The following is a 14,245-nucleotide window of genomic DNA, read 5'->3' as shown; positions in this document are numbered from 1 at the left end:
TGTATCACGGCTAAATCTGTTGTACCAGTAACATCCTCTGTGTCAATCCAATCTTGACCCTCTCAAAGTAGGCTACTTAACAACTATCACACACTTCTGACCAGAAAACAAACCTTAAGATTTTAACAAAATGCAACATTTTAATTTAATTCTTTCTACTTGCCAGTGGAAACTCATCAGCCTCATAGAGCCATCAATAATTTGACCTGGGACTCCAGCTGTGGCTTTGAACTAGGCAAGAACTGGTGTGCAAGGTAAAAACCTCCAAATTTCCAAATCCAAATGCTTAATCAACACAGTCAAAAAGAGAAAAACAAAACCCAGAAGATTTCAGCTGCATTTAACGAACAAACATCTCAATTTCTTTAACTCTGAAAGGGCTACCAGACTCAGAAAAAAATAAAAAAGTAAATTGTCTCATTCATCATCATTGCTACTCCAGCGTAACTAAAGCAAACTCCCATCTGTACCAGCACAAGCAACACTAATATTGCTCACAGCACTAAAGAACAGCTGTGATGCTTGCGATTTAATCCCCATCAAATTACTCTCAGTTAGCCTACTCATCTTATGTTTTCTCTGCATTTTTAATCAAAATCTATTTTTAGGGTGGTGAGGATATTTCAGCTGTGTGATTCACTGCAGCCTTTCACTATGACTGTGAGTGACATACCAGGTCACACTAGCACTGTACCAACATCTGGCCACACTTACCTTGAAAAACCTCCTTTAGTTTTAAAATGGTGGTTGCCAGACCAGCAGAACAGAACACATGCCCATTTTATTAAGGTTTGGATAGCCACAGCCGTTTCAAGCACACTTTTGGGGTACCCACTTGGAAAATTGAAATGCTATCTATTCTCTTTACTGGGCATCACAAGTTTCTCATTAATTTTGCAAAAGTACTTGAAGAGGTTCAGATAACCCTTGCAGAGTAACCACACATTGGTCATGTTTCACCTTAATTCTTGTAGCCTGTGGATCTGTGCAGTCATCAAACCGAATACAATATCCAACTTCATGACCCAGCACTGCACCTCTTTCATCAGCAACTCGGCCTGCAACCTGAGAAAAGAGATTCTTAAAAAGAGACAGCTCACAGCACACTTCTGAGTTGTATGGTTATTTTATCCACAGAGAACAGGCATCAAAACAGAAACAGAGCTGGTGCTTCCAAATAATTATTTGTTCTTGCTCAGACACAAAATTCCATTGGTGCATACTGAATATACAAGCAGCAAATACTTTAAAAATGTTTTAGGGTAACTTAATAAATCTATTTCACCTTGCTTCTACTCAGGAAAGCTAAGAGGTACCTTTCTGTGACAAGTACTCTGACAGACCTACAAAGGCAGCCACTCAATGAAGAAGAACCACCTACCAGCGAATGCTGGACTGCAATTTAAGAACACAGTTAGCATGCAAAAAGGGAATACATGGATATGGTACATAGAGAAAAGTTATCAGTTAAGCTGATCTGTCTCTGAACTTACTTAAACTTTTTTTTTTTTAATTAAAGATGCTACTGTACTTTTCATAATACAGAATCTTCTAAGCAGGAAACAGACAGAGTACTGGCAGAATAATTAAAAGCAGCATCAATTTTTTGGAACAGCATTACCCTGGGCCAGTTTTAAGCCAATAGCTCCTTTAGCTAAAAATCTTGAGTTATGCAGACTTATTCTACAGAATATTAGGTATTATCAGGCCATGGTTTCAGCCAACTACTAAAGACATGTAATAGCTAAAGACACAATAAAACTCCACAACAAATACATTAGTCCTAGTAGAATTCCAAAAGGAAGCTACTTTCAGTCATTTGAGTGACATTGTAAACCATACCAACAGGCAGTGAATTCATGATTTCACTTGGAATCTCATCACCCCATCACTTTCAGCTCAAATATTCAGGATAATTGTCAGCCTGAGTACTGCAAATAGAAGTTCAGGAATTTCTAAGCTATGCCTTATGCCTCTGCAGTAGCTCTCTTTACTTCTGACAATCTCCATACCCTAGATGGGAAAGCAGATAAGCACACCAATTAAAATAAAAGATCACTTTCAGTTCAAGACAAAGCAACAAATCATCAGCTACATCTCTAACCTCCCTGCAACAGCCACACAGTCCAGGCAGTTTGCAACAACACTCTCAAAGAAAAATCCTACTGTGTCTATATAGCAAGTCCTAATTGAGTAATATTTTTATTTTAGGCTCAAAAATAACGTGTTAAGACACCAAAGGGAAAAAAGAAGTAAGCTTGTCATGAGAAATTATTGCAGTATACACAACGTCTCCTGTTAGAATCATGCACTGTCAGCTGGATGTCCTATGAAGGAGAAAAGGGAGGACACTGCAGGCAGACTGCGCAAAGCACAAGATGCAGATTACTGCTAGAGACTGTTTCCTTAACCACGTTGGATCTGGTCAAAGAATACTGGATGAGATGAAACAGCAAGTTGTACAGCTGCTCAGTCTACTACATTTTTACCAGAGGCATAAGCTGATTTGTTGCAGGTACATCATAAAGAACAGGCAAAACGAGGGTTATAAAATGGCACCTCAGTTTTCTGTACAAAAAGAATGCTGCAGCAGAAACTTCAGCTCACCAAGTCAGTGTTGGCAGCAGTTACAAAGACAAGGAGCACTGGACACTTTCTGGGCAGACTATTACCAGACAGTCCAAGATGTTGCCCTCAGCACCCCCTCTTGTTCCTCTCATAGTACATCGAGATGACTTATGCTTTCCTAGATATACTATGTATATGAAAAGAATTCTCACAATAAAATTTTTTCTTCTTTTCCCTGACACTTAGAAGGGAAAACAAAACAAAACAAATCAAGAACCCCACCCACAACAACAACAAAACCACAGAGAAACTATTTGAGAAAACTAGGTATGAATGACCAAAAAGAGGTACACAGCCTCCTCTTTCTTCCACTGGTTCTGTTACTACACAAAGATCTACACCATTACTTTACTTTGTGAGAGAAGTTAAGGGTCACACAAGCACAGTTCTAGTCCAGAGGCAATCATAGCTCAACGCTGCGCAGCCCTACCTTCTGTACACAGTTCTGCTGATACCACTTTGTTTTATTTCAAAACTTCTACTTCTGCAATTCCGGACTTGGAATCCTTGGCAAGCCCTAGTGTATGGTACCAGCAATTCCGTGAGGAAGATAAGTAGAAATGTCTACTCATTCAGGAGCTCATGCATTTGCCATTCCTGCTATTCAGCAAAACCTGCTAATAAACTGGAGGTTATAATGACAAGAAACCAGGAAAATCTGGACATGGAGAAACTCACTGAAACAGCAGCTACCCGACGAGGCTGCGTCACACCAACAACTCTTCCTTCAGCTGTCCAGCCAGCTTCTGCTAGGTACTGCAAATAAATATTGAGGATAAGAAACAAATTGATCATGCTGTGACTACAGCAAGGTGTTAGTTCTCCACACTATGTGCTTTTTCCTGGTTCTGACACTAACTGATGCATGACCTTAGACAAATCAGTTACTTAGAGATTTTGTGCATTATTAATCTCACTATTAAAATTAATACAGTACAATCCCTACTCCCTAAGTACATGAGCTTTCAGAAAGCACCTAAGAGCAGTTCTTTGGGTCTCAAGTATTCTTAACTACTTCATTTTTTATCTCTTCCTTCCTTCACTTTATAATCCCTTTAAGAAAAAAAAAAAAGCTAAGCAGCACATGTCCTGCACTCACACTGAAGCAGATGATATTCATCATTAGTCTGCAATTTTTTAAGTTAAAATCAAGAACTAACTTTGAAACATTCTCAGTCTTTTTTCCTTTCTGTCACAAAAGAGAAAATTTTACAAAACCATAAAAATACAATATTCCAAAAATTTCCAAGAGGAAGACTCGTAAGAAAACTGTACCTTTTTTCTTTCTTAAAAACAGATTCTCAATAAAATTTTAAACATGACTCTGATAGAGTAATAAATACCCACTATAGCTAAATGACTACAATTTTACCAGCGTAAGTTTATTTGTTGTGTAAGGTCCTTTCCTGTAGTGGGAGAGGGTTTATATTACACCTATACCAGCTCCTGCTTTCAAAAATGAAATCTTATATTTCTCTCCTTTTGGTCACACAGGTGAATTCCATTCCCACAGTGCTGTTCCGGGTTGCTGGTTTAAACATTTCATGTAAAATCACCTGATTTTACCAAGTTAAACAGACACTTACTTGCGGAATCTGCGTTGATTTCCCACAGCCTGTTTCCCCAACAATCACCAGAGTCTGATAATTCTCCACTAGATAAAGTATGTGATTTCTTAGCTGAAAGAGAAGATGACATTTAAGTATCAAAAACAGATGTGTATAAAAACAAGAAAATAATCAAAATGACAATATTTACAAATCTAACAGACACAGCAAATTTATTTAACATGGAGTTTACTGCCAAAAGCTAAACAGTTCTTTAAAATATATAAATGACACATACAACATATAGTAAATAACAAATCTACAAAGCCTGTAAAACTGTCAGTAACAGTTTTACAACAGTAAAGTTATCAAACAGGACAACCAATTCCAGCAAATAAAGAGGGCAAGGTCATAAAATTATTATTTTATGTTGTAAAGTGATTCTATACTGCTCTTTTTAAAAAAAAAAAGTAAGAGCCAGGCATCATGCAACAGATTTAATATACCAAAAAGAATTTCTGTACCTTAAAAACAGGCAGCTTTTGTCTTTGTTGCTCGATAGAAAGGGAAGCATAAGGATTATAGATAACGGTTATGCCGCTGCTCTCAGCAGGACTCTGTCTCTCCTCTGAGACACTGACACCTGGACCTTCCGTGCCTAGATGACATAAGTTAAAATTAACTGGAAGAATAGACTTCTGCCTAGCATATCACAATACAGCCCAAATAAATATGTTCCTTACAAGGAGGAATCATGGGTAGCAACACATATCAAAATATTAACTTTTCTATTAAAATAATCAAAATAATAACTAACAATAAACATGTAGAAAATCTTTCAAATTAAATGTGTGTCTCCTGCTCATTAAAAAAAAAAAAATATATATATATATATAATGAAGGAAAAAAAACCCACATAGGAAAAACATTCAGCAAGATCTTGGAAACTTTCTTCTTCTTCTGTGCAACAGTTCAGATGTATCTTGAATATCCTTCTCCGAAGATTTTAAGCCAGCCAGTCAGACGTGTAACAACTTCCCTTGACTAACATCAGCTGTATAAACATTCTACCTTGTGTGCTTATGATATATGCCTCTCGCTTCAGATCTGAATTTACCTCAATAACTGACACTTGATTTATTCCTGCTGCAGGTTACCATAAAACTACTGAAAACGCCGAATCATGTAAGTGAACTAGAAACAAAAACTCATGTCAATAACGGAACATACCATCTCCAGCTGCAGATTTGTCTGGGAAAGTCTGAGAGCAAAGAGCGTTCCCCTCTTCTGTAGGATTTGCTTGTTTGGGCTTTTTGCACTTTCCCCATTGTTTAAAAACAGTTAGTCTTTATTCAAAGCTGACAAGCAAGTTTTATAGCAAATTGATTCAATTTTAAGTGTCATTAGCAATTATTCCAATGACTATTCACTCCCCAGGACAGATTGGGACTTGAAGAACCAGAGACTTAAATAGCTGGATCTTGACAAATCAACAAAGTTAACAGATATTGCTTCTCATCACCCACTGATGTTCTTTCACAGCATTTTCTATGTTTTTTTTTAAGAGGCAACTGTCAATCTATTACTATATATATGCATACTATATATACACATGTATTATTATAATATTAAAATGATTAAAAAGCTGTTTGCTAAACTAATCTTGACTCCGGAATAGCTTTGCAAACCACAGCATATCACAACGCAGCGAACAATTTTTAAAAACTACCACACTGAGACCCACCAAGCTTCCCTTCGGGTTAAGTGAACAGGAAGGTACACAACTGTCCAAAGCCCGAGGGAACCATCACAGAGTCACAGCACAGTGAAGGCTGGGAGGGGCCTCTGGACACCTTCTAGTCCACCACCCTGCTCTCCACAGGGTCACTTACAGCAGGCTGCGCAGGTCCTTTCTCAGTCAGGCTGGACACCCCACAACCTGGCTGACTGTTCCCGAACCTGCTCACTCACACAGCAGAAAAGGTTTTTCTCATGTTTAAGGCGACTTTCTCATATTTCCGCTTGTGCCCATTGCCTCTTGTGTGGCTTCATCTCCTTCAGGTTCCCCTATCAGGTATTACATACATCAGAAAGCCCCTCCTGAGACTCCTCTTCTCCAGGCTGCGCAGTCCCAGCTCTCTCAGCGCCCCGTTGCATGTCGCATGCCCCTGTCTGTCCATCATCCTCGTGGCCCTTGACTTCGTGGACCTGCTTCAGTGAGCACACGTCCTGCTGGTGCTGGGGAGCCCACAGAGCACCCCGATACGGCTTCTCCAGTGCTGAGGGGAAGGATCCCCCCTCCCGCAGCCCAGGGCGCGGGTGACCTTCTCTGCCGCCATCACCGGCTCACGCTCGGCTTGTACCCACGGGACCCCAAGGTCCTTCTCTGCCGAGCGGCTCTCCCCAGTGTGTAGCACACGGGGTTACTCCCTCTCGGGAGCGGGAAAGTTGTTAAACTTCTTGGGGTTTTTCCGAGCCCCCCTCGAAGGGCAGCACAACCACCCGGCGAGCCATCCACCCCACCGGGCTGAGGGCGGACGCTCTCCCCTCCCTTGCCACCCCCGGTACCGGGCAGCGCCCGGCTGGAGTCACAGAGCCCGGGACCCCCGCCGCCACGGGACCACCACTCCCCGCGTGGGCTGCGCCCCCTCACCCGGCTTCCAAAACTTCACCGGTCCTACGGGCGCCGCCATCTTGAGGTGAGAGGGCAAGCGGAAGCGGCGGCGCCCACGTGACGCGCCGCCCGTTGCCATGGTGAGCGGAGCGGGCCCGCCGGCTCTCCCGGCCCCGAGGCGGCCCCCGGCTCCCACCCAGCCGTGCGAGGTGCCTTTGCTGGGGGAAGCCGGCTCCCCTCCTCTAAGGGCAGGCAAAAGGCCCTGCTACCAACACCGTAGCTGTTGCGGCAAAGCATTAAGTGCTGTAGCTTTGGGTATTTTCCTATTTTAACAGCAAAAATGGCTCCCAGTTCGTAACACCGAGTGTAAGATCAGTGCTGTCACGTCAGACCCGCAGAAAGCAGTGTCGCTGAGGAAACGCGGTTGATAAAATCATTCTCAACTGCGGCTGAAGCCCACCCTTCCCCTCTGAACCAAAAGAAAAATAAAGAATTACAGATAAAGACTAGGGGCCAAGCCCCCCAGGCACTACTCCTGTTACTAAAATCACGCATACAACCTGGGGGAAGAACCTGGGATTTAACAGGATTGAAAGGTCGCCTCCAAAATGTCTTTGCCTCATTAATTAACCAAAGCTAATTGCTTCCCTGCTCCACATGAAGGATGCCTCCATGCTACCTGCACCACAGCTGTTGCACTTCACACCGGGCAGCCGAAGGACTAGAAAAAAAAACAAGTACAGTAACAGTTAATGGACTCAGCTGTGCCCTACCACAGGCTCATTACAGGCCAGGAAAGTTATTATTGAATCACATTTAATGTAGACTTGAATTAATTAAGCACAGGCTGGCATAAAAAAAAAAAACCCAAACAAAAAAAAAAAAAAACAAAAAAACCCAACTTATAAGCAGTTTAGTAATGCTGCCAAAAAAGTCATGCTTAAGGCAAAAAAAAAATCCCATTTTATTTTCTTCTTAATCATTCTCATTCTTCATTATTAACTTTACACGCTAGCAGGGCAGTTGTGGTGATTAACACAGGCTGCACTTCACAACACTGTACCTCCATAGTCACTTGTTACGCTAAGTCTCTAGGTAACCACTTGAAAAAGAGGTTATTCAGTTATAACCAAAGACATTCTTCAAATTCTAGCTATTTATTTCACTGGACTTTTCAGATTAAGTCCACTCTAGCAAAGTTAAAAACTTATATTTGAGAAAACATTCACAGACAAGAATTGTCAAAATAAGATTGTACAAACAATATTTTGCATAGTGTACATTGTATTTTTTGTGTGTTTACGGAAAATATAGTTAAGAATAAAAATTCATGTTTCAAACTTCTTTACATCTGGATAAAATTTAGGACTGTTGAACTATTGAATATTTACAGATCAAGACAGTCAAAACTATTACATTTCTATGATTGTAAGCACAGAAGAAAAAGGCACAGATGAGTTGCATCCTAATCAGTACATTATTGCATTGCCCATAAAGACCATTTCATAAGCTCCACATGTCCAATTTGACATTATCCTGCTGATGTTTAGCACAGACCTGTAAGAAATTCCCCAGTGAAGTTTTAACCTTCCCCTTTGAAGCCCAGAACCCACAAGACACTTATACAAGCATAAACCCAAGTTTTTTGCAGAGCCTCAAGAACAATTTGAGAAATGGTGTACCTCTGCTTTTGCCACAGCTGCCGTGGTTGGACTAACACGAGTTTCTGCACTGGCAGGCTGCTGAAAGTTCAGTGCCTCAACGTACAACTGTTTGGGAGGACAGCTTATTCATTTGAGGTTTTTTGTTTTACTTCAGGAATGGACGGATTAAAAAAAATAAATAAATTGAGCTTGCATGAAACCTTAAAAATAAATGGTTCTATTTCTGATTTCCATGTTATCGCACATCTAGTGGACGTAAGGCTTTTGAGAAGTAGCAGCAGCTTCACAGATTTCAGATCTACTCAACTTTTCCCTTAAGATCAGACAGCAGTAGCATCCATAAAGAAACCAAAAAAGTATATATAGTAATGACAAGAAAATGGCCTCTGCTACAAACATAGTAGGTTAGGAAATCTATCCCTTGCATGCATTTATTGCATGATGTCCAACAATCCAAGTATTCTTATAATTATTAAGAAAAGGTCATTTGAAAGTCAATCATTGCAAAAGCCTTGTAAGCCTTGTTTGCCTGACACATTAGCTCCTTCTGCCTGTTCTTTCTTGTGTAAAGAAAATGCGACACTGGAGGACTGGTAGCATTGTACTGATCTACTTGCTACTCCACTTCAATTCTGTCTCATGAAACAGTTCGTGGAGAGTTTGTGCAACGCAAGGCTAAGCTTATACTGATCTCAGAGCCATACAGCAGTCCTGCTACTCATCTTTAGAAGACTTCTAAGCAATATTATTTTCAAGACCTAGATTCCTTAAAAAGAGGTTTGAGCTACTGAGCTAAGACACTGCTAACCCATCAGCTTAAAACATCTGAGGATAGGTTGAAAAATGAAAATCTGACAGAATACTAGAAGCCAATAATGGCTTTACAGGTGGCAAGAGTTTTGGTTTTTTTTAAACACATCTGAGCCTAAGACAATACCATAATTGTACCTGTTGATCTGCATTACAGTGGTCTTAAAACAAAACCACAGTTAAAGTATCACTTTCTCTCAGTTTGAGGTTTGTTTCCCAGCTGCTCTCACAAACATACTCTAAGACAGTACTGGACATGGACAGCTGGACATGGTTCCTGAGGTTCTGCTTCTCGCTCTGAGTGAACACGCGATTCATCTCGCTGCGATCCAGTGTGGCCTCATAACTAGAGAGCCATTCCTCTTAGTCAGCAAAGGAGAGGTATGCATTGCATTACTTGACACGTAGACTGCCTCCCTTGAGGCATGCAGATAGCTTCGCTTCCTTTTTACGTTTCCTACAAATGCTCTAAGATACAAAAACTCCATTCTCAGGAAATTTTCCCTGGTCAAGTCTCTGGAAGCCACTGTTATCCTGACCAGCTGGTCCAACACCTTATTCTTCTTGCAGCTGGAGAACTCTTTGAGGTTGATAGGCTTTGACCGTGCATAAAGAATCCGAAATTCCAGGTCAAAGTGTGCAACTGCAGGGCCTGACAGGATCAAAATGTTACTGCTGTTCAGCTTCCCATCTGTCCACGTAAAACTAGCAAAGGAAGGATGAGAAAATTCTGAGTTAATTCAAAATAAATAGTAAACAAAGTATTAACTGAAAATACTCTTTCATCACATTTACTTAAATTGTTCTTACAATCCAAATGATGAGCAGTGCGCTCTTTTTAGGACAAACACTACACAAACTCTGATAAGGAAAGCAGTTTTGCCATATGGCTGTTTTTCCTCTCCATGTAAAGAAATCGTGAATCAACAGAAAGAAATGGGCACTTGCCTGTAGGAGCCTGTTATCACTCTAATGCCATCAATTAACATGAACTTTTCACGGACTTTTCCAACAATTTTGACACCCGATCTTGTGTAGTATGTTTTCCCAGTGATATTTCGAATTCTCATCAACTGTTAAAGACATGGCAAGCGTTATGCACATTTCAAAGTTAAACAATTTCATTTAAAGGAGGAACACACAACAATAATGATCACTGACGAACTGGCAAAGGTTGCTGCGCAGCGGCACAAGATTCACTGTCTAGGAACCAAACAATAATTTTGTCTTTAGTAGGCAAAGGGGTGGCATTAAGGGGCAGACCCATAAACTGAGCACATTGTGATTGTAATAACTCCTGTCGCCTCATCTTGGAGGGACCCGAACTCCGCAGACTCCTGAGAACCTACTTCTCCATTAGCCTTCAAAGTCTCGGCGAGCCTGAGCAACTCCAGTGATGCTTTAGGAACTGGACATTCCTCCTGCATTCCTTGAATATTCAATTAGTATTTGTGCTCAGAGAGCAATAGTAACATCCACTTAGAAAGATTTCAGTTTTTCTATTGCCTTCGCATGCAAGAATGGTTAAATCTTCCAAGAAATAGCCAGAGCTACATAAACTCCATTTTAGGTTGTGCCAGCAGGCAAAATAGTTCTTCTTTTGACAGCTCAAAGATTGTAAGAGGATTGCCTCTCTATCCCTATAAATATGACAAGGCTCACCTTTTCCTGTTCCAGGTCAACTCCTAGATCCTTGCACATTTTCAGAAAGTGGGAAAATGAAGACTGATCTAGAAGGATATATGCTTTAACTTGCCGCTGGCTACAAGCTTCCAAGAGGTCTCTGAAGATATCGGTATCTGTGAAGGAATCCATAACCAGGGCAATCATCTGCAACGAGTTTCAGAAGAAATCATTAGGCTGTTTCCACAGCATCTCAAAGGAGATGGCACATGAGGAATTTGACTTTCAGATTAAATATTCCCCCTCCCCCCTTTTTTTTTTCCTGGTGGTTACGGAACATGGTATAGTCTTTTGTAATATGGTGTATTCTTCTGTTGTTCACAGGAGTGCTGAAACATTTAACAGACACATAAGAAGGAGAAGGGAAAAATAACTCTGATTAGAATAAAGTTATGTGAAGCAAATGGTGTTTTGGTGAAGGTGATTACTGAGCACAGTACGCTGAGGCACAGGAGACACAATATACATCACCCCTTCACTATGATCGCGTATGCACGTCCCTGTATAGTTAAATAGGAAAAAAATATATATACATTGAATTTATTAACAGAAATTTTTGTTAAAGATTATTTGCCCCAATCTTGTTGTCACTTGACTGACTTGTAGCAGATAACATAATTTACAATTTTTATTACTGCATTGTGGAATTTCATTTTTTACTATAATTCTAGCAGCAGACATTGAAGCTTCTTTTGCCAGGATATGCATCTTTTTTAGTTAATTAGGTACAAGCAATCTATCCTGAAAGCCTTTTGTGAAAAGACACATTTTCTCTATTTAAAAATCAGAGTTCATCACTAATGAGCAGCAGTGATAGCTCCTGCATCTCTTTAGTAGCACGTTGCTCATGGTTTTTAATTAGGGTTGTGCTAAACTCTTCCCTTTTTTACTACATAACTTCACCTTCAAGAAAAAGATTACAGAAATCGGAGCACTTTCTCCTTTCCCCCACCTCTAGAGAAGTGCCAAGACCTACCAAGGCAGAAGGAGATAACACCTCTCCAAAAACCGAAGGGAGCTGATAAAAAAAAGTATTTTGCAAGAGGAAAAGAAAGACATTTTGCTGTCAGTCTTCTTCAGCTACATCAGTAACTTTTGGTGTAACAAAAGCACCGAACTGATTGTGGAGACGTCTGGGGGTGCTGAGAATATCTCGGGAGAACCACAGCACTGCCAAATGTATTGCTTCAGGTTTCTTCCTCACCCCGAGGTATGGCAAAACCAGGGGTCTAGTTCAGTGTTAGACAAATTTCGTCTCTAAATCCCAGACAAGAGGGTTTTTTCCTGAGAACAGATGCCTCTTCCTCAAAAGCATTGCCTGAAGAAAAAGGTGAGCTTATTTCCAAAGCTTAAGTTTTCCAAAGCCTTTCACACTTTTCAAATATGAAAAGTAAATAAATAAATCACCAGTGTCTGACTGCTCTTGACACCTCACCTCTCTATTCAAGATAAAAGAGAGGTCTGTCTGCAACTTATTGTTCGGAGTCTCGTCTTCCAAGCCGAGACCGGACAATCCGCCCGAGCTCCTCCGGTAAACCCTCCCCGTTCCCGCCCCGGCAGAGCCCCCCGCGCACTGCCCCGCACCCCGGTTTGCACCCGCCGGACGCTGGGGAAGCAGCGGCCGCTGAGCAGAGCGGGGAACGGGCGCGGGGAGGAGGCATCGCTCGCAGGCGCCGGCTCCTCCAGTGAGCGCAGCGAGGCCCGGACAGCCCGGACACGGTTTTCACCACTATGGGGAGAAGGGGAGGCTGCGGGAGCGAGACCCCCGCACACTGACCTGCCGCGCGGAGCGGATCTGCCGCCGCACCGCCTCCTTGCAGCAGCCGTAGCCGCTCTCCCCGCAGCCCGGCTGGAAGTGCGCCTCCACCCGCGTCAGCCCGCGGAACGCGCCGCTGGCGAAGCCCGGCCAGCCCAGCTCCAGCGCCGGCGGCTCCAGGTCCGAGCGCTCGGGGAAGTAGGTGAGCGAGGAGGCGTCGAGGGAGGCGCCGAGCGAGGGCTCGCCCGCCGGCTCCGGGGCCGCGGCGGGCGGCCGGGCGCCCCGCGCGATGGCCTGCACCTCGGGCTCCGACAGGAACGGCGCCAGCTGCTCCCGCCGCAGGAAGGCCCGCAGCGCCTCGGGGCCGCCCGCCACCAGCTCCTCCAGCGCCAGCCGCTGCGCCTCGCTGTACGGCCCGGGCGGCTGCGGCGGCCAGCGCCCCGCGCCCTCCTCCAGGCACTGCGACGGGTTGGCCATGGCGCGGCACGGCTCAGCCTGGCCCGGCCCCGCGCCTTTATAGCGGCTCTGCGGGCCGGCCCTACGCGCGGGAGGCTCTTCCCCGCCTCCCGGCCGGCCCCGGTTGGGACGCGGGAAGGAGCCGGGAGCCCCCGCTCCGCCCGGCCCCCGGCAGGCACAGGGGCGCTGGGGCAGCGTGGCCCGTGGGACAGCGACGGGTGGGAAGGCCGGCTGGCTTCCCCCCGCCCAGCGAGGCGTCTGCAGAAAAAACAAACTGTGAATTAAGCAGGGACGGCGAGCGCAGCCCTCGACCCGCGCCGTAGCCCCTGATCAAAGGGCTGCTCCTCAAGCCAGGGCTCAGGAGCGCACCGACAAAGGGGGAAGTGCTGCCTGACTCACCCAGAGTCAAAACGCCAAACAAACAGAAAACAAAGCTCCTTAATGATCAGGTGTAAACCCCCATGGCAAAAGTTTATTTGTAAACTGTTTCTTGTTCCTGGGAAAGTACCAAAACAGCTGCACAATGCAATAGTTAAAAAGCACTGAGAACAAGTTGATTTTACATACATTCAAGCACTGCTGAACACCAGCTCTTAAAAATACAACTCAAGACTGGCTTTCGAGGCGTATCTTGGCTCCTTCTCTGCAACTTGCTTCGCTCCCAGTGTTCCAGCTCCAGGCCAGAATCTTATCTTTTTAAACAAGTGCAGACAGAGCTTTTATTCCACACCTGCTCCTCCCTGTACATCTGCCTTACAGCTTGAGGGAGCAGCTGCTTTGAAATCCAAGCTGTAGAAGTAGCTAAGCCTCTTTCTCCGTACCCATTTCAGAGACAGAAATGCCAAAGACAGTAGAATAAACTGTTGTTGTCACACTCAGCCTTGCTGAGTTTTGGCTAATTTTCTGTTCATTCACTTCTTCATTGCTGCTTATAATCAAGACAACGGCTGAAACATGCCATCTGCTGGGCACCTGTGCCCAGGAGTGAGAAGAAAATACATTACCTGGACTCTGATTGGACTTGGCAGAATTCAGAGTCTGGCTGGTCACTAAAATACTGGGATGCAAGCCTAAAGAATAACAGTAC

At 43.5% G+C, this 14,245-nt stretch overlaps 2 protein-coding genes across 3 annotated transcripts in view; both read right to left on the bottom strand.

The window, feature by feature from the left end:
* The window catches only part of DHX35 (DEAH-box helicase 35), a 31,180-nt gene extending 24,252 nt beyond the window's left edge, over positions 1-6,928 (bottom strand). The window contains exons 1-5 of one of the 2 annotated variants that reach the window (XM_086760905.1): positions 6,829-6,928; positions 4,700-4,833; positions 4,215-4,307; positions 3,307-3,384; positions 961-1,065 (exon numbers count right to left, since the gene is read on the bottom strand). In XM_086760905.1, the coding sequence (XP_086617031.1) occupies positions 961-1,065; positions 3,307-3,384; positions 4,215-4,307; positions 4,700-4,833; positions 6,829-6,928 (510 nt within the window). The remainder of the gene's footprint in view (positions 1-960; positions 1,066-3,306; positions 3,385-4,214; positions 4,308-4,699; positions 4,834-6,828) is intronic. The other variant, XM_086760906.1, reaches the window with a different exon arrangement.
* Positions 6,929-7,781: 853 nt separating this feature from the next.
* LOC104475457 (protein FAM83D-B) lies at positions 7,782-13,229 on the bottom strand. Its single transcript, XM_086760750.1, has 4 exons — positions 12,724-13,229; positions 10,926-11,093; positions 10,212-10,336; positions 7,782-9,968 (listed from the first exon to the last, which is right to left on the bottom strand). The coding sequence occupies exons 1-4, from the start codon at positions 13,177-13,179 to the stop codon at positions 9,578-9,580; spliced, it is 1,140 nt and encodes a 379-aa protein (XP_086616876.1). The 5' UTR covers positions 13,180-13,229; the 3' UTR covers positions 7,782-9,577.
* Between the last annotated feature and the right edge of the window lie 1,016 nt (positions 13,230-14,245).

The sequence above is a fragment of the Chlamydotis macqueenii genome, chromosome 16 (genome assembly GCF_036417535.1).
Source record: "Chlamydotis macqueenii isolate bChlMac1 chromosome 16, bChlMac1.mat, whole genome shotgun sequence".
In the NCBI taxonomy this organism is placed as follows: domain Eukaryota; kingdom Metazoa; phylum Chordata; class Aves; order Otidiformes; family Otididae; genus Chlamydotis; species Chlamydotis macqueenii.
Note: the sequence above shows the minus strand (reverse complement) of the source record. Positions and strands in the feature narration are given on the sequence as shown.

Coding starts and splice junctions, on each gene's coding strand:
- LOC104475457 (XM_086760750.1), bottom strand. CDS start 13,179: ATGGCCAACCCGTCGCAGTGCCTGGAGGAGGGCGCGGGGCGCTGGCCG. Junction 11,094..12,723: donor AGATCCGCTCCGCGCGGCAG/GTCAGTGTGCGG, acceptor AACTCGTTGCAG/ATGATTGCCCTGGTTATGGA. Junction 9,969..10,211: donor GTGATAACAGGCTCCTACAG/GCAAGTGCCCAT, acceptor TTCCTTTGCTAG/TTTTACGTGGACAGATGGGA.